Below are 22,298 nucleotides of genomic sequence, written 5' to 3' on the forward strand. Positions count from 1 at the left end.
TTCCTAGGGCTGCAGGAGGGGTGGCCAGTGGGATACAAGGCAGTGTGATGCCTGTGTAAGGGTGAGAGGACATCAGCGTTTGGGGGGAGTGTCTGAAAATTCCATGGATGTGCCCACATAAGAGTCAGCTTTAAAGCCATCTTACAATAGTGCTGTCAACTAAGAGCTCTCCTTTGTCCTCCTCTCCTCACTACCAACCCCTTAGCCCTGAAGAGGTCAGAGGTCAGAGTTGGCAAACGGGGGAGGGCAGTCTGGGGAAAGAGAAGCAGCCATCCATCCCACCTCTCCCCCAGTTCCCAGCGATAGGGGTCCCACCTGCAGCAAGCCCTGACTGGGAGAAAAGATTGAACTTTAGATCAGATTTGGATTTTACTTTTGTATGAGACTGATTTATAAATAAGAGTTTGGTGACTAAAGTGATCACAGGAATTTTTATTTCCAAGAGTGATCAGCTAAGTTATAGAATGCTTGAGTGTTCATTCAAGGGCAGAAAAAGGGCTTCTCTCCCTTTCCTCCAAATAAATTCTCAGAGGGGGTTGGGAGGCAAAATAAAGTTGATTTATGATTACATACTTTAAGTCTTATTTACTCAATGTATTGATTATATTTACTATTGTAAAATGGGCTGTCTTCTTCCATTATATTTTTCTAATTGGTGGTGTTTACTTTGATCACTTCTTCCAAAGCAACTAAGTCCCCGTGCTCCCCTCAGATAAAGCCATTTAACCATCACCTGAACACTCAGCTGTGCTTCAGGCTTCAGAATCCCTGCCTTGTGGGGATCTAAAGGAGCCTCATGTCCACAGGTCGAGGGACTCAGTGTCTACGTGCCTTTACTGCTAGTTCCTGCGTGACAATTAAATTCTGATTCTGTTGTTCTGTTAAATGAAATAGACTTTAATTTCTATCTCCCCTGTGCCAGATCTGCTTAAGGATACAGAGAAGAACAAGATCTGACCCTTGTCCTCCAGAAGCTCATGGTGGGATGGAGGAGGGACACGGAAAAGCAATCAGAACACTCGGCGTGTGGTAGGAGCTCCAGCACAGTTGTGTTCACAGACAGCAACTTGTCGGAGGTTTTACTGAGTCTACCCCTTGAGGCTGCCACAGGCCAGGGCTGTAGTAAGCACTCTGCCCCAGGCTGTGCATTTATTTTGCAAAGGTCAGCTCTTCCAGGAAGTCTTCTTTGCTTAGTTCTTCTTCTCCTGTGATTGCCTCTTTACTCGGCCAACTCAGCATGTTGCAACTCAGCCTTGTGCCCATCACCCTGGTGCTGCTCTTGTACTGAACAGACAAAACCCGCAGGAGACAGTGACGTGCCTCTTATCCCAGACCACTCAGAAGAGCTGGAGCCACGACTTGAACCCAGATAGTGTGACACCTGCCTCTCGTCCACAGACAGTTATTACATAATGGTAACCACTGCCTTCGCACGGCAAACATTATCATCAGCATTTCGCAGGTCCCTACCTCCTCTCTACAGTGATTTTATTTAGAGGCAGCGTAACATTTCGTGCGATGCGTGTGCCACCACTGATGTAATTATTTCTCCCTTGTTTAGGCCGTTACTTTATGTGTCATGTTTAATACACCACGTGAAGTACTCGAATAGTACATTACTTTATGGACCATAATTCTAGATTCATACATCAACTGCTACTTGCCATGTCCACGTGGATGTCTAAAAGCCTTCTCAAACATCACCAGCTCCCCGCAGAAACCTTTATTCTCATCTGCATTGGTTTCCTGGGGGCTGCCATCACAAATTACCATGCACTGGGTGGCTCAAAACAACAGACATTTATTCTTCCACAGTTCCAGAGATTAGAAGTCTGAAAGCAGGGTGTCAGCAGGACTGGTTCCTTCTGAGGGCTCTGAGGGAGAACCGTGTCCACGCCTTGCTCCTAGCTTCTGATGGCAGCTGCCAGTTCTTGGTGTTCCTTCGCTTGCAGACGTGTCACTCCCATCTCTGCTCATCTTCATGAGGCTGGCTTCCCTCGAGTGTGTGTGTTCTTTCTGTGTGTCTCTGTTTCTGTGTCCAAATTTCCCTCTTCTTCTAAGGACACCAGTCACACTGGAGCAAGGGCCCACCCTACTCCAGTATGACCTCATCTTATCTTGCTTAATTACACCTGCAACAACCCTATTTCCAAACAAGGCCACATTCTGAGGTTCTAGGAAGTAGGATTTCAACATATTTTTGTGGGAGGAACACAGTTCAACCCATAACATCCTCCTTCCTTATTTCCCTAAATTTGCATCTTCTCCTGCTTTCCCCAGTTGTATAAATGGCACCCGTAGCAGCTCAAGCCAAGAGTCCATGACTAATCCTTGATTCCTCTGCCTTCACCACCCATCCCAATTCCTTCAGCAAACTCTTTCAACCCAACCTCCAAAAATATCCAGAATCCATCCATGTCTCTTCATCTGCATGTCTACCATTTTGGTCCAAGCTGCTATGCCCTCTGGCCAGGACAGCTGCCATGGCTCTCAACTCGTCTTCCTGCTCCTTTCTTGTCTATAATGTGGTCTCACCCGCCTTGCTTAGTCCTCTCTACTGAATCAGATCCAAACATCTCACCCGTGCTTACAAAATCCTATTGATCTGGCCCTTCCCACTCCTCCCACCTTATTTCCCATCACTTGCTTTCTTCCATCCAGCTATGTCAACCTGTTTGCAGTTTCCTGGACCACTAGCTTCCCTTCTGGAATGCTCTCCTCTGGGCCTTCGTAGAGCTGCCCCTTCTTGCCTAAGAATCTCAGCTTAAATAGCATCTTACTTAGTGACATCTGAGAGACCTTCCCTGGCTGCCCAATCAAGAGCATTCACCCAGTTATTCTCAACCGCAGACCTTTATTTTAATTCCCTGCAGAGAATTTAGTCAATAGATTCTTTTTCTCATTTATGTCGACATTTATTGTCTTTCTCCCCATAATCCCTAGGAGAGCAGGGATCTTGTTTATCTTGATTACACTATCTAGAACTGTGTCTGGCGCACAAGAGGAACTCAATAAATATTTATTGAATAAATAATTAATCCTGCACAGAAGAGCTTTGTGTACAAATTTTTCCCCCTGCTTTTTGGAATTTAGTTTATATAAATAATCTAACAGGAGGAGTATTAATGGATCAAGGAATAGAGACATATTTTGGCTCTTGAAATGTATTGTCAAATAGGTTTGCAAAGATGTTGGGTCAGTTTTCATTTGTTAAGCAATCTTTTTTTGTAGTAATTAGGTTTATTTATTTTTAGAGGAGATACTGGGGATTGAAACCAGGACCTCATGCATGCTAAGCATGCACTCTATCACTTGAGCTATACCCTCCCTCCCATTAGGCAATCTTTGGAATCCCAAGTTCTGAGGTAGTGATTTCTGGTATGTGGGGAAGGGAGGGAGGGAGGGGCGGAGGGAGAGCATGTGCTGGAAGTGGGGGGAGAGTCAGAGCTGCTGCCTCTGATGGGTCAGGGCTTGCAGCAGCAGCAGCAGCGGTGATGAACCAACTGACCCAGAGCCTGTCTGCAGGGGCAGCAGCCAGGCCTCACAGACCTGCCTGGGCAGCACACGCAGGCGTGCTGCATGAACTTGGGTCTGGCTACAGGAGCCAAGGTGGGCAGAAGGGTGAGGCACCTCTGCCCTTCAGCCCCGCGAGACCCATCCTGGAGGCGGGGTTGGGAAGCAGTGAAGGGGTGGAAGCTGGGGACACAAAGTGGGTCTTGGACACAGTTCTGGAGGCCCCTTTGCAAGGCTATTTCTGGACTAGAGCTTTCTGCTCAGGACACGGCACACTGGGTGATACGAGTACCTCTGTACATAAGCCAACAGGAACAGAGGAACCTGCTTTCTGCCGTTGCCCACACAGCCAGCACTGCCCTGCCCCCGTCTCGTGGAACTGCTATGAGAACCAAAATAGCAGCTGAATATAAGGTGCTGGGAATGTGGCATCATCCCACGACAGGCATCATGCAAGTGTGGGCCATCTTCAGTCCTCACCCGTGTTCCTCACGGGGCTGTAAGCTTCCCGAGGGCAGAGACCAAGTGTGAGGTGAGATAGTCTAGTGCTAATGAGTGAGGCTGCCTGAGTTTTAAATCCTGGCTCCACCACCTCCTGGCTGAGTGACTTGGGCAAGTCACTCAATCTCTCGTTCTTCAGTTTATTCCCCTGTACCAACCTCCTGGGGTTGTTTTGTGGATTAATTGAGCTCATGAACATAAAAAACATAACACAGTGCCTAACACATAGCTGGTACTTGGTGAGTAAAAGGATTAATTGATGCTCAGACCTGCCCTGGCCACATTCCGTGACGAGAGTCTAGTTTCCTTTTAGCAACTCCCCCCTCCTCTTTTTTCCCTAAGACTTCTTTCCATTTGCTGCCTTGTGTTTCTCTAGTTCCCTGCATCCCTCAGTCTTTTCTGCAACCCTGAAAAGCCCTGTGCACAATGACTCTCAACTAAAGTACTGGCTGTTAAAGGGTTGCTTCCCTTCACAAGAGAATCCCTGACTTTATAGAACAATCTAGAACCTTGTTAGGTCCAAGAACCAGCATGGTAGGCATCACCTGGGAGATGCAGAATCTCTGGTCACCCCAGACCTACAGAATAGAATCTGAGTTTCCACAAGCTCTAAAACAATACTTCTTAAATTTTAATGTGCCTATTTTCCTGGCAATCTTTTTAAAATATAGATACCAGTGCTCCACTTCTAGAGTTTCTGATTCAGCAGGCCTGAGGGGGGCCTGAGAATGTGCATTCCAGCATTTTTTGCAAAGCTCTGCTCTAAGACTGTCAGCGTACAGGATCAAAGGAATGAAGCTCTAATAGGGAAATTTGAGGCACTGGGGGAGATTGTTTTTTAAGACTGTGGACCCTTTCCCAATCTCATAAGAGCACACTAGGCAGACTCTGCCTGTGGTATCTCAGCACAAAGATGCTTTTGATTATTAATGCCATTTCCATATATGTTCAAAATTCTACAGCTTAAAAGTTCTTTCACTTGTTTGATCTAATTTCATCCTGTAACAACCCTGTGCATTTGGTTGGGAGAAATTACAACCTCATTTCCAAAAGAGAGAACCGAGGCACAGAGAGCTGTGGGAGTGAGAGATCGCAGCCAGCTGGCTGCCACGGGCTACCGCAGACTGTGCTCCCTGAGCGGGCACATGGGTATCATTTCTACTCCTTACAGCTCATCAAGGCTGCTCATCCTGCTCTCACTTGATAGAGGGGCAAAGTGAGAGCTTCAGGAACTTTCCCAAAGTCCCTAACCAGGGCAGGTCTTACTTGTTCACCTTGTCATTTTGCCATGGTAACGACTCCTCTCTCTGTGTCTGTGTTTTACACACACACAGACACAGACACACAGCTCCAGCCAAGCAAAATCCCCCTCTTTCCAGGACAATTCTGATTTCTCTCATCTCACCTGCTAGCAATGTTAGCCCTGGACACCACCCCTGGGCTCTGGCTCTGCCCACCCGCCCTTAAGGCGCAGCCGGTGGGAGGAGACCCCAGGCACCAATGCAGGGAAGAGACACCTGAGGCTCAGGTTCCAGGCCTGATTCCCCTATGGGCCCCTTGGTGAGTCCCTGCTCCTCCCTGGCCTGTTTCCTCATCTGTGAAGCAGGGAGAGTTTGATTGGATGACCTCTAGGGGATCTTTAACTTCAGTATTTTATGACTCTTGTAGGAGGCTCACAAGGCAAAAAAAATCAACTCTACTGGCAAATTAGGGTCCTTTGAGGGGAGGGAGGAGGACCAGTTGACTCAGAGTTCTATAGATTTGATGTAACCATGTGAAAGATGATTTCAGGACACATTTTGAAAATCTATCAAGTGTATTTCTGATGCCCTCTTCCTTAATTTTTCTGTACCAACACTGGTGTCCCCACTACCCCGGTATCCAGAGCCCTCATCGGCCTCACCTGTGGTCCTAGCACAGGCGACAGGTCAGAGCATCTAATGAACACACTCATCGCTGAAGCCCAGGGAGGCAGAGACATTGCCAGGATTACACAATGGCAAAGTTACAACCCTTCCCATGTGTGAGAAGGCCATCAGCTCAGAGGTTAGAAGCATGACTCCCAGATCCCCAAAGATGCACATTTGGTTTGTGGCCCTACCACTCATGAAGGTATGAGACCTAGGGCAAGTTGCCTAGCCTCTCGGAGCCTCAGCTGCTTCCTTCCTGAAAGTGAGGGTGATGACAGTCATCACGGGATGGGTGTGAGATGTCGACAGGATAATCCATGGAATGCAATCAGCATGATGCCAGGCAAGAAATTTGTTGAGTTCATCCCTTATCGTGTGCCAGGGCTGTGTTATTAACAACAGCAAGTTCAATTTATCATCCAGGCCCCGTGCTCATCGCTTTACATGCATGGTCTGTATTATCTCACTTAGGTCTCACAGAAATCCTCTGAAGTTGGAATTATTTCCAGATGTGAAAATGGAGGCTTAAGAAAGGAAAGCAGATGTTTTCCTTCTTCTAATGGCTTCTCAGAGCTGCAGGGACACTGGGCACATCGGTGCCAACCTCCTCCCTTGATGCTCCTGCAACATTCCTGGAAGGTGGGAGTGATGGGGAACTTGGTCCCTCCCGGACAGACAGTCTATCTCTGAACAGCTCAGGCTATCAGAAATGCTTCTTTGCAAGGAGCCCAAATGGATTTCTCTGTAACCTCCATTCATCTGGGTGGTGGAAGAAACACTAAGAGTCAGAGGCCTTGGGCTTCTGCCCCAGTCCTTGCACTGAGCTGCGCTGTGACCATCAGAAGCCACTCTGCTGGGCCCATTTTCCCAGGTGAAAATGGAGGAATTGGATGAGGTAAGCTCTAGGTCTTTCCTGGCTTGGACATTTTGGAATTATATAATTCATGATGGTGTACATAATATACACATATCTGATTATCATGATGGAAACAGTGAAGGAGTGGACACTGTGTTCCAAGGAACAGATACATTTCTGCCAACATGTCTGTCAGGGTGGGGACCCTGCCAGCTGAGAAGAATCCAGAAGGTTCACAGAAATGGAGATCTCATCTTAAAACAAAACCCCTGTCCGTCCCTCCCTCCCTCTTTCCCTTCCCTCTCCTCCCACACTCCACCTCCTCTCCTTCACTTTTTCCTTTCCTCCTCCTCACTTTCTTTCTTCCTTTCTTTCTGATTCAGAGGCATACAGGGATGTTTTAACGTCCCAGTCAAAGATCGTGGCCCTGGTGACAAATTTCTCACATCACATTAAACACGCCGAATCGATCTGTTTTCAGGAGTTGGGAAAACCCACAGAAACATGATCCAGAGCTGCTTCGTGTCTCTAAAAACCTCCCAGATCTGGCTGCTAAATGCCCAGCTCTAAGACAGAGGTTTTCAGCCATGAGGTCTATGCACAGACTTTCAAGTGGGGCCTCTGAAATAGTAGTGCAAATTTGTGCGTTGTATGCACACATTTTCGAGGAGGAAGGGCCTGTGAAAGGGAAGAGCAGCCCTTGTCAGCTGGGAGCTGGACTGGGAGCTGGGCCTTGGTGTCCCTTGGAGCTGGCCTGGTGCTCAGAGCCAGGCCGTGGTGTTCTCCGTGTCTGATGTCACAGAACATTGATATCAAGCAAAACGGATCAAGACAAAAACAAAACAAAACAAAACAAAACAAAACAAACCCCAAAAAACCTTCTCCATAATCATGTTTGAGCAGAAAATAAAACAAGAACATAATCCAACCCACAAAAATGACCAAATATCCCCCTTTCCTGGCTAATGTGACTGCTCCTTCTTTTCCTCCCAGTTAGATGAGAGTCAATCATAGGATTACCCCTGCTTCCTGAAAGCAACCAATCCAGAGCAAAGCCCACTGGGAACCTTCCCCCAAAAATCCATCACAAGCCCAAATCCTATAACAAGTTCTTTCTAACATCCTTTGACTGAGAATCTCCCTGGTTGCCATGATGTTCGTTCTCTCTATTGCAGAGTCAATACATCGATTTTGTTTAATTACCACCAGCTTTTGCCTGAGTTACTGCAGCAGCCTCCTAACTGGTCCATTTCTACTCTTGCCTCATTTTCAGCACAACTGTTAGTGTAATCCTTTTAAAAGGTGAGACAGACCATGTCATTCCTCTGCTCCAAACCTTGCAGTGGTTCCCCTTTCCCTCTGAATAAAACCAACACCCCATACATGACCTGCATAATCTTGTCCCTGTGACCTCCCTGACCCTGTTTCCACCTGCTTCCCCTCTGCTCACTCTGCACCTGCTATACCACCCTCTCTGTTCCTCTTGGAACATACCAGGTGTGCTCTTGTTTTCAGCTTGGGCCCGATGTGCTCGCCCTGCCTGGAACACTCCACATGGCCCACTCTTTCACTACCTTCAAATCTTTGCTCATCTCACTTCTCACTGAAGTCCTCCCTGATCTGGCCGCCCTAGTGAGGTGCAACCCGTCTCTCGATCACCCTCAATCTCCCTTACTCTGCTCTGCCTTTTCTTTTCCCCATAGCTTTTGTCACCTTCTAGCATTCAAGGTTGATCCCCTAATTTTTGACTTTATTATTTACTGCATGTCTCCTGCAGCTGGAATCTAAGTTCCACAAGGACAAGGATCTAGGGACCAAGCTCCTAGAATCGGGCCTGGACTACGATGGCCAGTACATATTTGTTGGATGTTGCTGAATAAATTAGCTTCACAGGGGCTGGAAAGTATAACTGAGCATGACTCTGGCTTAGAATCCCTCACTGAGAAATAAGGAGTCAGGCTGCCTGCCTCGGGTTTGGCTGATTGTCAATTCCACATATTTTCTCAAGACAAGGTTTCCTAAACTTCAAGTGTGTACATGCCAACTTCATGGTTTTTGCCCTAAGAACAACCTATACTTTTATTTTATTAAAAACTTTTCCTTGGATAGACGTTTTGACAAATACATATATTTTCAAAGAAAATTTTACTTCATGGCTTTGGTGGGCTAGTTGTATATTTTTTCTAGTACATGTTAAAACAAGCATGTATCTATTAAACTGAACAATGTTCATCTGTACCACCTAAAATCATCTTGCTTACCCCCAGTGGAAACCTGCCTTAAGCTTTTTCCTTCAACCAGAAAGACCCTCCTGCCCCTCTCTACCTACCCCAATCCTGCCCGTCCTTCTCCGGGAAGACTCTGGAAGCTCCTCCAACACACACACTCACTTCTCTGAGCTCCCTTTACACTTATAGGAAGAAATACATACCCAGCATTTGGATGCTTACACGCCTGTGTCGTTTTGTTTTCTGTTTCACAACATAAGATTACAAACCATCTTCCTGGAGCTCTAGATAAAAGTCGTTTGAGTGTTCAACTCCCTTGTTTCACAGGCCATCAGAAAGATGAAGGGGCTTGCCCCAAATCCCTGCCGGGGCAGAGTCACACTAGAACTCAGGTCCTATGACGCCCCACACTCATGGGGAAACCACAAACACTTGAGTCCCTAGCACATGTCCGGTGTAGTGCCAGGCACGGGAGATAGTGGTGAAGAGAAAGGACGCAGACCGTGCCCGCGTGGAGCTTACAGTGGAGCCAGGAAGCTGCATGCCCGACAAACAACTATACATGATTAAGTCAGTAATTGCAAGTGCCTTGGAAGAGAAGTGCAGGGTGGAGGAGGGGCCCCAGCTGTGCAGAGGGTCATGAAAGCCTCACTAGGGAAGTATGTTTAAGTACATAGGAGTTGGCTGAAGAGATGCTGGTGGATTTCTCAAGGCAGCCAGGCTAACTCACAAAGGCCTGCTTTGAGGTTTGGAAGCTCAGCTGTATTGTGGGTTAATTAGGCCGCTGTGGCTGACCTGTTTGAAACACAGCTCAAGCAGAAAGCAACCCAGTGGCTCAGAGACCCTGGGGCCTTGGGGGTGCTGCAGTGGTCCTGCCCCGCTGCCATCAGTAAGGTGACGGGAGGCACTTCAGGCCCGCTCTGGAGGGGCCCCTCACCCCTCACTGGCAGAGATTTTGGGCATATTGGACACATCGGTTGTTTTTGCCAAGGGAGTGCCTACAACGTGAGTTTTGACATTAACAAAAATAAATCCTTAGTTCCTGGAAGTGGAAAATCTTAGTTTAACTTACGAGGCACACTGCAAGGCCTTGTGTAGTTTCACCTAACTGGTAAAGTGCAGATTTTTCAAAAAAGGATTGCATTTCAGTCACTGCTGCCATTTCCTCCAGAGTTTGTGATATTTCAGTGGGGCCTATTAAACTATATCTGAGAAACTTCAACTGCATCCTGCCTTGGTCTTAGGAAATTTAACCCCACAAGCACTGTGATGGTGCCGTAAGGTGGAACAGGGAGGTATTTATATCGTTAAGAGAGATCACAATTGGGGTTTGGTCTCCCACTCTGCCCCTTATGAGGCTAGGAAAATTGCTTCACTTTTCTGAGCCTCGATGTCCTCATCCATAAAATGGGGATAATAACAATTCCTGTACCTCGTGGGATTCTGGAGACATTAAATGGGAATTTATGTGAGAACTCTTTCATAAGATCTAAAGTGCTGCAAAATGTCACTCAAAAATGAACCTCCTGTTAGAAATCCTCTTTTATAAACCCCAGACGGAGGCTCAGAGCCCTGGTTAGAGCTAGAACAAAAGTCCCCCAATTCCCACTCAGTTTCTCTGCACCAGGTTGCTGCACTGGGGCCTGCCCTCCAGCAGAGCAATTATTGGCAAAAGAGCAAGTTCCTGGGGAAATGGGTATGTGCTGGGAGGACGGGAAGGGAGTAGAGAGGTCCCCATGGGGGTAAGGAGAGGGCAACAGGAGGGGAGGGGGCAACGACAAAGCCTCCTACCTTCTCAGGTTGCCGAGGGCTCTGAGGTGAGGCCTTCTCAGGTCTCCAGGGCTGCCTTTCTCCACCTCTCTCAACTTGCCTGTCTTTGTGTAGTTTAAGCTGACCTAGCATAAAATAACATGCTTTTCCACACATTTTGAAAGCAAAGTCAGGCTTTAATGATGAGTTTTCTGTTCCTTGGTATTTTCTTTCAAGCAAAGGCCATGTTTTTGTAAGATACTACATTTCAATGGGGCTATTCTTTCGTCCCCAGCAAACATTCCTGAGTGGTAGATTTTAGGAGGGTTCCAATTTATTGCTCCTGGTGTCTGATAACCTTGGAATGAGTGTCTGTCTCCATGCCCCCCAAGGACATGTTATTTCAGAAAGTTACTGCTCTTAAAATTGTTCGCTAATAAAAGCAAGTATCCATAATTCTAAGTAGAATGAGCTTTCCGAATAAGACCAGCTGTGAATGTGGAAAAAAAGAAAAAAAAAAAAAAGGAAGAAACTTCAACAACAGGAGCCCACAGTGAAAACTGTGTGCAGCTGACCTTCTTCAGGCGATTTCACAGCCATTTAAAAAGATGTCTTCAGTAAACTCATCTAGATTCGCTAAAAATGCTTGGCATGATGGACACCCGGTGCCTGTAGGCCAATATTCAATCCAGGTCGAGGAATCTAAAGGGTGGATGTACCTGCCAAGGAATCACGCAAAAAAAAAAAAAAAAAGCATTTGTGATGAAGGCCACAAATAGAGAAGAGCTGGGTTCAGTTGTGCTCTGGCTGCTCAGGTGCCCAGGGGTCAGGCTGTCGGCCACGCTCTTCTGGACCGGCCTCCCCCTAGGAAGGTCCACAAAACCCTGAGCACCGTGAAGCTGCTTGGGGCTCCCATGGTTAAAGGCAGTAACAGCATCCGTTTCAAAGTCCATTTTTCAAAGACAGATAATGAAATGTGTATTTAAGCACGGTCCTCCTGATAAAGAGGACAGCCTGAGAACTCACTGAGGGAACAGATGTGGTATGGGGGAGTCGATGAGCACCCCCGATTCATCTTCAGACTGAGGCACTGAATTGATTTACCCTCAAGCGAGTCCTCAGCTACCCTGAGGTATTAAACTTACCTTATTTCATTTATGCTCCTAGTGGCTTGCTGGTTAACAGCTAGGCACATAAGAAACATGTGGTGTGTTTAAGAATAAATTGGACCTACTGTACAGCACAGGGAACTATATTCAATTTCTTGTAATAACATATAACAGGAAAAAGTCTGGGGAAAAAGTATGTATGTGTATAACTGAATTGCTTTGCTGTACACCTGAAACTAAACTTGCAAATCAACTACACTTCAATAAAAAAATTAAAAAGAGAATAAATTGTACTCAGTTTTGGAGGGAAGATCAAAGACTCCAAAATATTGGTGACTTACTTGAAATGGAAATTGTATTTTATCTGGAGGGCTTCTTTACCCATAATTAAGTACTGTCTTCCTTTTTGCAGGTCAGCATGAGCACAGGTTGTCTTTCTAATGAAGGTGATTTCAGAGTCTTTCTCAGCAACAGCTTCTCCTGAGAGACACACACGTAAGGTTATGATTCTTGTGACAATGTCACAATTGTGAGCTCTTCTGCTCATTCCAGTTCCTCATGGCTATTTATTATTCAGTCTACACTTATCTCGACAGGCTAACAGCTACTGGAGAGAGGCAATGTCTGTGTGATTAAGACTTCAGACTCTGGGATCAGGCTCTCCAGGCTAACCCCTAGCTCTGCCACTTCCTGGCTGTGTGGCCCTAGACAAATGAGGCTGAGACCTTCACCCCAAAAATGGGCATCACAATAAAACTTACCCTGTGGAACTGTTATGAGATTAAATGGGTTAACATATGATTAGTGCTCTGAACACAGCACTATATGAATGCTTTTCATTATGACTCTTGTAGAACCAGAAACTAAAAGAACCTCCCTCGAGTTGAATGGTATTGATCTCCCTCCATATGTTATACAGCAAAACAAAAAAGGATTTGGTAGCTGCAATGGGCAATTTTGTGGTAAAGTGCAAGGCATGTGAAAGATGGAAAATTTTAAGGAGGGTAACTCTGGGATTTCCAAAGAACTCCAACGTAGCCAAGAAGTTGGCTCCCTTACCTGGAATGCATTCCTTCCCATGTTGGCCTTTTGAATGACTACCTGTCTTTAAACACATCTTCAATTCTCACAGCATCCAGTAAACACTCCCTGATGCTCTTTGTTGTAAGTATCTGTCTTCCCCTTACTTCCATAGATAGAAATTACTTCTTGAATTTCTATCACAGTGTTTCACTGCATATGCTTGTCTCCTCTGCTAGGCTGGAAACTTCTTGAGGCCAGGACAGGGAATTCACTGCTATATACTGAGGGCTGATACCCAGTTATTAAACTCTAGCAGAGTCATCCTAATTATTAAACCCTGAAAAACTTCTGAAACTGTTGGTAAATAGTATATAATAGCAACTGCATAGATGGTAAACTTTAATTAGTAATATAAATTCCAGTGTACCCACATTAGTTCAAGCTAATTTTCTTAGGCTCTCCTGGTGACCATTAATACATGATTTCTTGTTGCAGTAACATCTAAACAACATTCCCAGCACTATTTGCCAAATCAGCCCTGTCATGGTAAGCAGTGTGGTGACATGGGGCCTTATCATTATTTAAAAAAACTTTTTACTATGGAAAATCTCAAGCATATTCAGAAGGGAGAATAATTAATTCACCTCAGTTTCAACAATCACTAATCCTTTTTTTCATTTATATCCTCACCAGCTCTAAGCACCTTGTGTTTCAGGAGAAACACTAAAAATAGGACAATAATATCACTATCCTTGAACTACATAGCTGCCCTTCATTCTAAATAGTTTAGTCTTTATTTTGGTTTATTGTTAGTGATCAGCAATTCTTCTGTAAGTGTGTGGTGTTTCAATATTTATATGAATTCAGAATCTATATATATTAAAAATGAACACCCAGAATGAAAAGATAAAGTATACAAAATTTTCTTAACATTTCTTTTTGAATATCATGAGTATGAATCTCTGAACTGACAGGAGGACAAAGAAGAAATGATACTGATAAAGAACTTCAGCTTGGGAATCATCTGATGCTGCCCGGAACTCAGAGCAGTCTGGACTGTCTTTTGATACTATGCAAGAATTGACACAAAGTAAGTAATTTGTATTTCTGGAATGAAAAGCAGAAATGGCTTATTATTGCTTATGATGTGAATGTTGAATGCAAAAAGGGCTCGAAAACTGGGTTGTGAAAAGATCAAAGTGCTAAACGCTTTTTTTTGTCAGAATGGCAATTATGTTTCAAATTAAGAAAATTTGTGGTCATCAATGAGAAAAAAATAAAATAATATGACAAGTCAACTTCATATCATGAAACACTTGAAAATAATAAAAACCAGGGAAAAAAATGTGAAGAGTGTTGATCAAGCAAAGAAAAATTTGGAAAGTATTGTTCGAATTTTAAACTCTAGTGTATAGTTAAAAATACTCAAATATTTTCAGACTTGAAATATTTGTTAGAATTTCAAAGGAGAAGAAAAACCAATGTAAACATATTGTCACAATTTAGATTTATGGCCCTACTTTTTGCAAAATTTATACCTTTCTATGGAAAAGATAACACAGCTTTTTGGAAAATACAAATAAGGAAATAAAATAAAATTTCAATCATTATTGAGAAAATCAACTATTTAGCAGAAAACATGTTTTAAATAACTTAAAATGAAAACCTGGAGATTTTGAAGATGGCTTAATGGGTTTTGTTGATCTCAAGGTCCTGGAAGGAACAACTGAACAAGATATCAAACTGCCTGAGCAAAAAGGCTTCAATGAAAAATATTTATATGAACACTTAATTGGTGCAAATGTAATGCCAGGGAGAAGTCTGGGGCTTCAGCAAAAGTCCCGAAGTTTCCAGCTGTTTCAGTTTGGCACCTATTACCTATCAAGTGTCTCTGGATAATACAAAGACACAAGGAAGCTAAAATCACTTTAAATATTGTTCTCATAAATTTGTTATTTACTACCCCAGATCTAATACACACTAGACAAAATTAAGTAATAATGTGAAGGGCTTTAAAAATTGCAATAATAAAAATTGGAAAAATACTGGGATTTTGATAGGCAGGCAGTAGTGCTAGAAGGGCAGAGGCGGGTTAGAGGTCGTACCAAGTCCGACAGACTCATTTAGATAGTGTGATACAGGAGTTCACATTTAGAAAGTGAATATATCTACTTTTTAGTGATTTGCCCATGTTATTCTAGCAATGATGTCAATGTTATCTTTAGGTATCACAGAAAAAATGTTTAGGTATTGTAGAAAAAAGACAAGAAAAAATGTTTCAGCTTTAATAAGCTGACAGATTAATGAATGAATGATAAAACGGGTTGTATACAAATAAGTAAAGGAAGTATGAACATGAAGCGAGAGCTGTTACAAATGAAGAATGATCTGTCATTTGATATAAAACAAAGCAAAATATCAATTTAAGAGAAAGGCTAATAATATGCAAATGTTTTTGCTTTTAGTGACAAAAGCAAAAAATATAATACACTTTTAAGTTTAGTGAAACTTGTGAATACTGAAACCTTGTCAATGGTGTTTATAAAACTCTGAGGATTGAAGGCGATTAAAAACTAAGAAAATTAGGCAAACTGAACATGACATTTCAATAACTGTTCTTATAATTTTGCTGATAATAGAGATATATTGAATACATTAAAACGTTAGATGGTATCAAAGGACTAGAAACATTTGAATGTAATTACTTTTGGTTTAGCAGAAACTGAGAGAGGGTTCAATCCCATGAACGATACTGTTGCTATTAGGAGAAATCACTTATTGAGGCTATAGGTCATGTAATGACTATCAGTTCAATAGAGATTAATTGGAAAAGTTTGACGTGGTTCCTTGTTGCCAAATTAAAGCTCAAACGGGGCATCGTGTAGTGAGTCAAAATAACACTGACAATTTCTAAAATTAAAAAATCTTATTTGGAATTAGACATGATTTAATGAATTGTTTGTGTTACAATTTACATTATTTGACAAGCTGTTTTATAATATTTGTAGCTTAGATTACTTAGAGAATAAAAGGGAACATATTTAAAAATGTTGTTTTATGTGTTACTTTACATAACAGGAATTCATTCTATCGTTTTGGTTACTTAAGCTCATTTATCCTATCAAAACTCATGCAGCATCTAAGCAAGGCTTTGCACTTCATAGATGCTCTTAACTAGTTTCCCTGTTTCAACTCTGGCTCCTTCCAATACAAGCCAGAATGATCTTTTAAAACCATAAATCAGAAAATGCTTACCTACCGAAAACCTTTTATTCGCTTCCCTTTGGACTTCTAGAATAAAATCCAAATTTCTTGCCATGCCTTACAAACCCCTGACGGCCCGGCTCCTGCCTCTCTGGTTTCCTTTACTCTCCCCTTTGAGAATGGCTAACTCCTAATATCAACTCCTAAAAGACGCCACCTGTTACACACTGAAGGAGCTTCCCCCATTAATCCTGTGTCTGTTTCAAATATATTTACGATTTATAATTGTTTAATTTATCTCTCCATTTCCTTTTTTAAAAAAGTATGTCCCCTCAAATAGAATATAAGCTTTATGAAGGCAGGAACTCTGGCTGTGTTATTCAAGTTGTATCCTCTGTGTTGAATATAATGTCTGCCATATAGTAAGTATTAAACATTTGTTGAATGAAAGAATGAATGAATGAATTCTCACCAGCTTTGTAGATATCCAGGAGGGTTGCGGTGTACTTAACAAAAGCATTTTCTTCAGTGACGGCTATGATTTTAACTTTATAAGCTGGTTAAAAAACACACACACACACACAGAGACACAATAATCCATGCTTAATACCACTAATGCCATGTCCAACAGAAGACAGAGTTTGTCAAATAAATGAGAAATGAAGCCTGGCAAGCTCTTATGGGCACCCTAAGGTCAATCTCATTGCTACCAAGAAGACTTCCCAAATACTCTCAGTGTGATTCTGCTGGACACATCTCTAACGATTCATTCTACTTAGAATCATGAGCCCTGGTCACTGGTATACAACAGGCTGATTAGGGTAAGAGCAACATTAATTTAAAAGACAGAAGCACACAAAACAAACAAAATAAGCCTTAGATGTGGAGTTCAGATTCTGGTCCTTAAAGATTGGTGGAGTTGCACCCACGGGGCACTAAGAGCCCCTTCCTTCTCTGCATGCACAGAAGAGGCCTTAGCTTCCATTCTGGCCTGCCAGGTGGGCCTCCCGGTTCCCTGGCTTTGATTCCTGGGATACCACCTCTGGCTTTGATCTTTGGATGTTGATAGGACTGTTTTCTGACTCATCCTTGCTTGAGTTGGCAGCTATTTGACATGAGACATTCTCAATCCTGTTTTCTCTTCATTCAGGTATCACTGTTCAATCCATGGTATGTTTGACCTCAGTTCTTAAATGACCAGCTTGGAGGACCCATCTCTTCTATGTGGTCTGAGAAAAGATTCTCTTATTTTTGCTTTCGATGGGGTGAAGTGAATGACCTAAATGTTTTTGTCCATTTTTGAGATCCTAGCTAGCTAGCAAGATATACAGATGAATGAATGAACTCACTGTGGCAGAACTAAAGGCTGTGTAAATTAATGGCTTAAAATAGACAAGAATGTCCTGAATTTCATGTTCTTAAGTCTTTATGATGGATATGGGCAATGTACCTACTGTGGGCATAGGTGGAGGAGACAAAATTATTTAAATTTGTTTCTATTCTGTTATTCTAGCATCAACCTGTAGCTCCAACTTAGCTCCAAAAGCCAGCTAAGTTTTTTCTTGAATGCAATAAACTAAATGCAGACTGCATTTACTCTCTGTGTTAAAATAGACTTCTTATATTTAAGAGTTAAAATAATTCTTTTATGAAGAAAGAAATAATCTGGTTCTTCTAAATTTTAGAAAAAAATTTGTTCAAACAATATAGTATTCTCCTCAAGTCTCAATGTATTTTAAAAGTTGCAGTGGATCTTAGCTGAGTTAGGCAGCTTTTTAGCATTCATTTTTTTAAAACTCAAGATGAATTTGAAGAAAGAGCATGAGCCATACAAAATTCATTCTTATGGCTATACTTCCACTAAGAGAATTCAGTGTAATACAATGGAAATAATACTGGAGACCAGAAAACAAATATATGACTGGGACATTATGCTGTACATCAGAAACTGACACATTGTAACTGACTATATTCCAGTTTTAAAAAAATACTGGAGACCAAGATGCATCCTAGTTCTACTACTTAGTTCCTGCATGACTTTGAACAAATTATTTAACCTCCCAAAATCTTAGTTTCTTCACTGGTGAAATAAGGATAATCCTATGTTACCTCCAAGGGGTCTTATGGGACACCAATGAGAAGATATACATGAAAGCGGTTGGTAAACACAAAATGCTTCCTGAATAGCACTGCACTTATTTTTAATTTTTAAAAAAACCGCTACCAATTTTCAAGAAAAGATTTGAAATAGTGTTCAACCTGCTCACTGTCTCTTAAAAAAAAAAAAAGCCAGACATAAACATTAGAAACAATGGATAAAAAATAAAGGATCTAATTCCACAAGGAACCTGAGACAAGACTACAACTGACTTGGGCATTTGATTTAGCTTTGAGGTCTGGACAACCAGAAGGAGATGCTCCTTTTGAAATGGAGACAGTCTCAAACATGGATTGCAGTTGTGCATATATTAAAAATTAGTTAGTACGGATATTTTAACCTTGTCTTTGGAGGGATTTTGGAAAACAACCATACCCAAGAGCCACCTTTGTCTCCGCCTCTGCTCAACTAACTGGAAGAACGCAGAAGTGAAATCTTATACCCCTGTGGCTTCTCAAATGTTCTCTTTGAGTGTGTTTTAGCACCTTTCATTCAAAAGAATCTATTGAGATAAAGTGTCTTGGCTACATGTGCACCTTACTCCCATCATTTCTAATGAAAGTCATAAATCTTTGCAGAAGGATAAATAACTTTGCATGTTAGTGCTGAAAATTGATGGCATTTTCCTTCAAGGGAACACATGGAATGTTATAGCCATATAATCACTGTGTAAAGTTGTAGATCTTCCTAACTGATCATGTATTCATAAAATGCCACGTTTAACGGAACTATATATTGAACTTTTGAACTTACCATATGCAATCTCTGGTTTACATGCTGTTTCTTTTCTAGTATCTGCAGAGATTGTCAGATCCAATTCTGTCTGCATTTGTCCACAGTCAGCTGGATTTTGTGAAAAACGGTACAAGTTAGGTTAACAGAAGGAAGCAGACACTCTCTGAGAATAAACACAGTTCTTTCTCATCAGCCCTGAGACGATCCAATATAATCTTACAAATAACAGATTCCTAAGACCTGTCCATTTTCTCCTCTTTCATAAAGTGAAACAGAATACTAAGCAAAAACAAAAACAAACAAAAACGAAATCTTGAATATGAGACTTATTCTTAGAATGGGTAGTCATCCCACATTTTCCCATTTTGAGTATAATCAAAAGTCCCTTGAAGGAACCAAAATGATGACTCGACTGATCCAGGTATAAGATGGAGTAATAAGTACCTAAGAAACATGTAAATATTAAGGATTTTGAAAAACAAAATAAACCTAAAACCAACCCAGACCCTCACGGAGTCAGTTGTTGATTATTGGTGAGTTCTGGGTCTTTTCCTTGACCAATAAGGCTGCCTTGGATTTACAAAAGACGGAATGGAGAACATCACTAACTGGGAAGGACCAGGGGAAAGAAAGAGGAGCTAGTGGCTCAGTCCTGAGCCTCTGGTCTCTCACCCTGTGGTCCTATTACATTAAAAAGACGAGGTTATCACATTGTGTTATGCTTCTGACATCCAACAACCATCTGGATGGTGTTCCTCTGACTCTGTACGGTACTGGGTTGTTCAGGAGCTGTTGGGAAGCAGCTTTACAGTGCTCAAGGTATCAGCTTTCAGTCAGATGAGATTATGTTTCTAATTCTGAGAAATGACAGTTTGTCAAACAGCTTACCCCAGATTAGCCCCAGATTATGAGTGGCTGCTTTAAACAAGCATGCAGCCTAAACACGTTAAATGAAGTTTACCTTCGACACATTTGCATGTTACTCCTTCACACACTTTCTGAAGTTTGGTATCAGATGTGCTATAAAACATGGTGCACTGTTTATCTGTCGCAATGGAAAAGTAGTTAGAAGACGTTGCTTGATGAACCCACAACACATTTAACTGTCAATGAGTCTCTCCCACAGGGCCTTGGAGATCACCTATTCCAAACTCTCTTTTTTGTAGCTAAAGTTCAGGGAAGCTAAATTATGAATTGCTTGTCCAAACGTGGGCCCCTCCACCCTCAAAATATTCTCCCTTCCTGTACTTGAAATTTTACTCTTCAATATTCATTTCTTCGAATGAAAATATCTGGTGCTTCAATGAATGAGAGGAAATAATGTTGCATGGGAGTCTATTGAAAGAAATATAATTGCTAACTGTTCAGGCTGGAGAATAAAAAAGCACACACACACACATATATATCATGATATATATATGATTTTTTTTTTCTATCGCTCAAGGATAAGAAGGGCTAAGTATGTTCTACGCAGTTTCAGGAGATAAAACTAGAATGAATGGGTGTCAGAGTTTGGTTCACTTTAAGAATTTTGGAACAAGTAGAAGTGTCCAAAGTGAAGTCTTCAGTCTTGTGAACCAAAGAGCTCTCCAATCACTTAAAAGTCTCAGAAGTGACTGAATGATCAAATGTGGGAATCATTCATTCAACATTTATCGATACAAATTATGTTCCTGACACTGTGTTAGTTACTAGAGGCACAAGGATGAAAACATTCTGTCTAGGGTTGCAGAGAGAGACATGCAAACAAATAATCACAATGCAATGTGACAACTGCTACAATAGAGCTCTCTGCAAAATCTGATGAGACTATAGATGCAGCAGAAATTGATTCTGGGAGGATTAAAGAAATAGTATGGTAAGCAGTCTTCTCTAAAAAGGAGAGATGCAATGAATAGTTAAAAGTGAACACCAAAGATAATCTTGAGGCAAAGAACTTAAAAGTGGGGAGCAATCTAATCCAGTTATTCTAAACATGAAGAAACTGAGGACCAGAGAGTTGACATAACTTGCTTAATGTCATGCAGGGGTTGTCTGTTCAAGCGGGGACTTTTGTGAAGAATGAGCCCTGAGAAAGGCAATATATAACATCTGCAGGCCTCTAGTGGATTTATACAGGCCCCTTAATGAATACAGAGCAGTCCTCTGAAGAAATTTTAGAGCAGAGCTGATTACCTGGCCTGTGGTATTCATACACTGTGAAAGTAGCAGGACTCAGGTATCCAACTTGAAAAAGTTCAACTATCCGAAATCGCACGCAAAGAAACTCATTGGAAGGAATCTGTTCGACAAATTCAAGGTTTAAGAAAATTACGGGGGAGAAGAGACTCGTAATATTTTAGCCTGTAAATTCTGAATAGCAACAGTCGATGAAGAATGGTGAGAAGTGGAACTTACAGAGTTCAGCTGCAGAATAACGTGCCCATCTATGACTTCGTAATCAGTCAGCAGCTGATCCACGTTTTCCACAAGCTAAGGGAACAAAGAGAAAATCTTGAATTTAATTTCATGATCTTTTTGTTTAAATGTGTTCACCCAATGATAAAACGTTAGAGCATGGGGATGCAATCTACTATTTAAAGACATTGAAGAGCAGCTTCCCCTCTTGAAAAAGTCTGAACATGTCATTATACGCACTTGTATTTTTCAGACCATGCAAGTATATGCCCCCACTACACTTTGAAAAATAAAAACTTAGGTGGATTGTTGGTTTGAAAAGAATATTCCGGGTGACTTAACGAAAGTGATGTATTAGAATGAAAGGAAATAGCTTTGTCTGTAAAATAATGCAGCAAAGAAAACCAAGCATCCATAAAAATATTTAAACGAAAACATTTACAGCTGTTAAGTCGTCTGTGTTTGCATTGACTCCAGTAGGCAAAGAGATATCCATCACTGCATGGGAGGACCCGGAGGATGATTCGTCACTGCTGGGCCGGTAGCTAAAATAAATTAGAGATTAGGAAATGAAATAAATAAATGGGTAAGATTCTTTAAGAAAAGGTTCTAGCCCTTGCTTGGTAGGCTTTAATTTCTGACTTAGGTCTCCCCTTACTTGGTTTTCTGTGATATATATGTTGCAATATCTGAATTTTAGAGTTGTAAGAGACCTCTGAGTCATCATCTATTCCAACGCTTTATTCACTGACTGGTCAATGGGCCACCATTCTGGAGCTTGAAGAGATCATAAAAGCCATTCAGTCCAAGCTTTTAAGTAGCTAGTAGAGGAAACTGAGGATGAGAGTAAGGTACTTATTGAAGGCCACATGACTAGTTCCCCTCAGAGCTGCATAAGCCTCTTGATTCTCATTC

General features: G+C 42.1%; 1 protein-coding gene across 1 annotated transcript in view; it reads right to left on the bottom strand.

The window, feature by feature from the left end:
• Nucleotides 1-10,933: 10,933 nt before the first annotated feature.
• The window catches only part of C5 (complement C5), a 74,962-nt gene continuing 63,597 nt past the window's right edge, over nt 10,934-22,298 (bottom strand). Inside the window, exons 34-41 of the mRNA XM_006191801.3 lie at nt 21,826-21,928; nt 21,384-21,458; nt 21,162-21,267; nt 19,948-20,031; nt 19,005-19,094; nt 16,566-16,649; nt 12,208-12,346; nt 10,934-11,476 (exon numbers count right to left, since the gene is read on the bottom strand). Coding sequence (XP_006191863.2) covers nt 11,338-11,476; nt 12,208-12,346; nt 16,566-16,649; nt 19,005-19,094; nt 19,948-20,031; nt 21,162-21,267; nt 21,384-21,458; nt 21,826-21,928 — 820 coding nt within the window. The 3' untranslated portion in view covers nt 10,934-11,337. The remainder of the gene's footprint in view (nt 11,477-12,207; nt 12,347-16,565; nt 16,650-19,004; nt 19,095-19,947; nt 20,032-21,161; nt 21,268-21,383; nt 21,459-21,825; nt 21,929-22,298) is intronic.

The sequence above is a fragment of the Camelus ferus genome, chromosome 4 (assembly GCF_009834535.1).
Source record: "Camelus ferus isolate YT-003-E chromosome 4, BCGSAC_Cfer_1.0, whole genome shotgun sequence".
NCBI lineage: Eukaryota > Metazoa > Chordata > Mammalia > Artiodactyla > Camelidae > Camelus > Camelus ferus.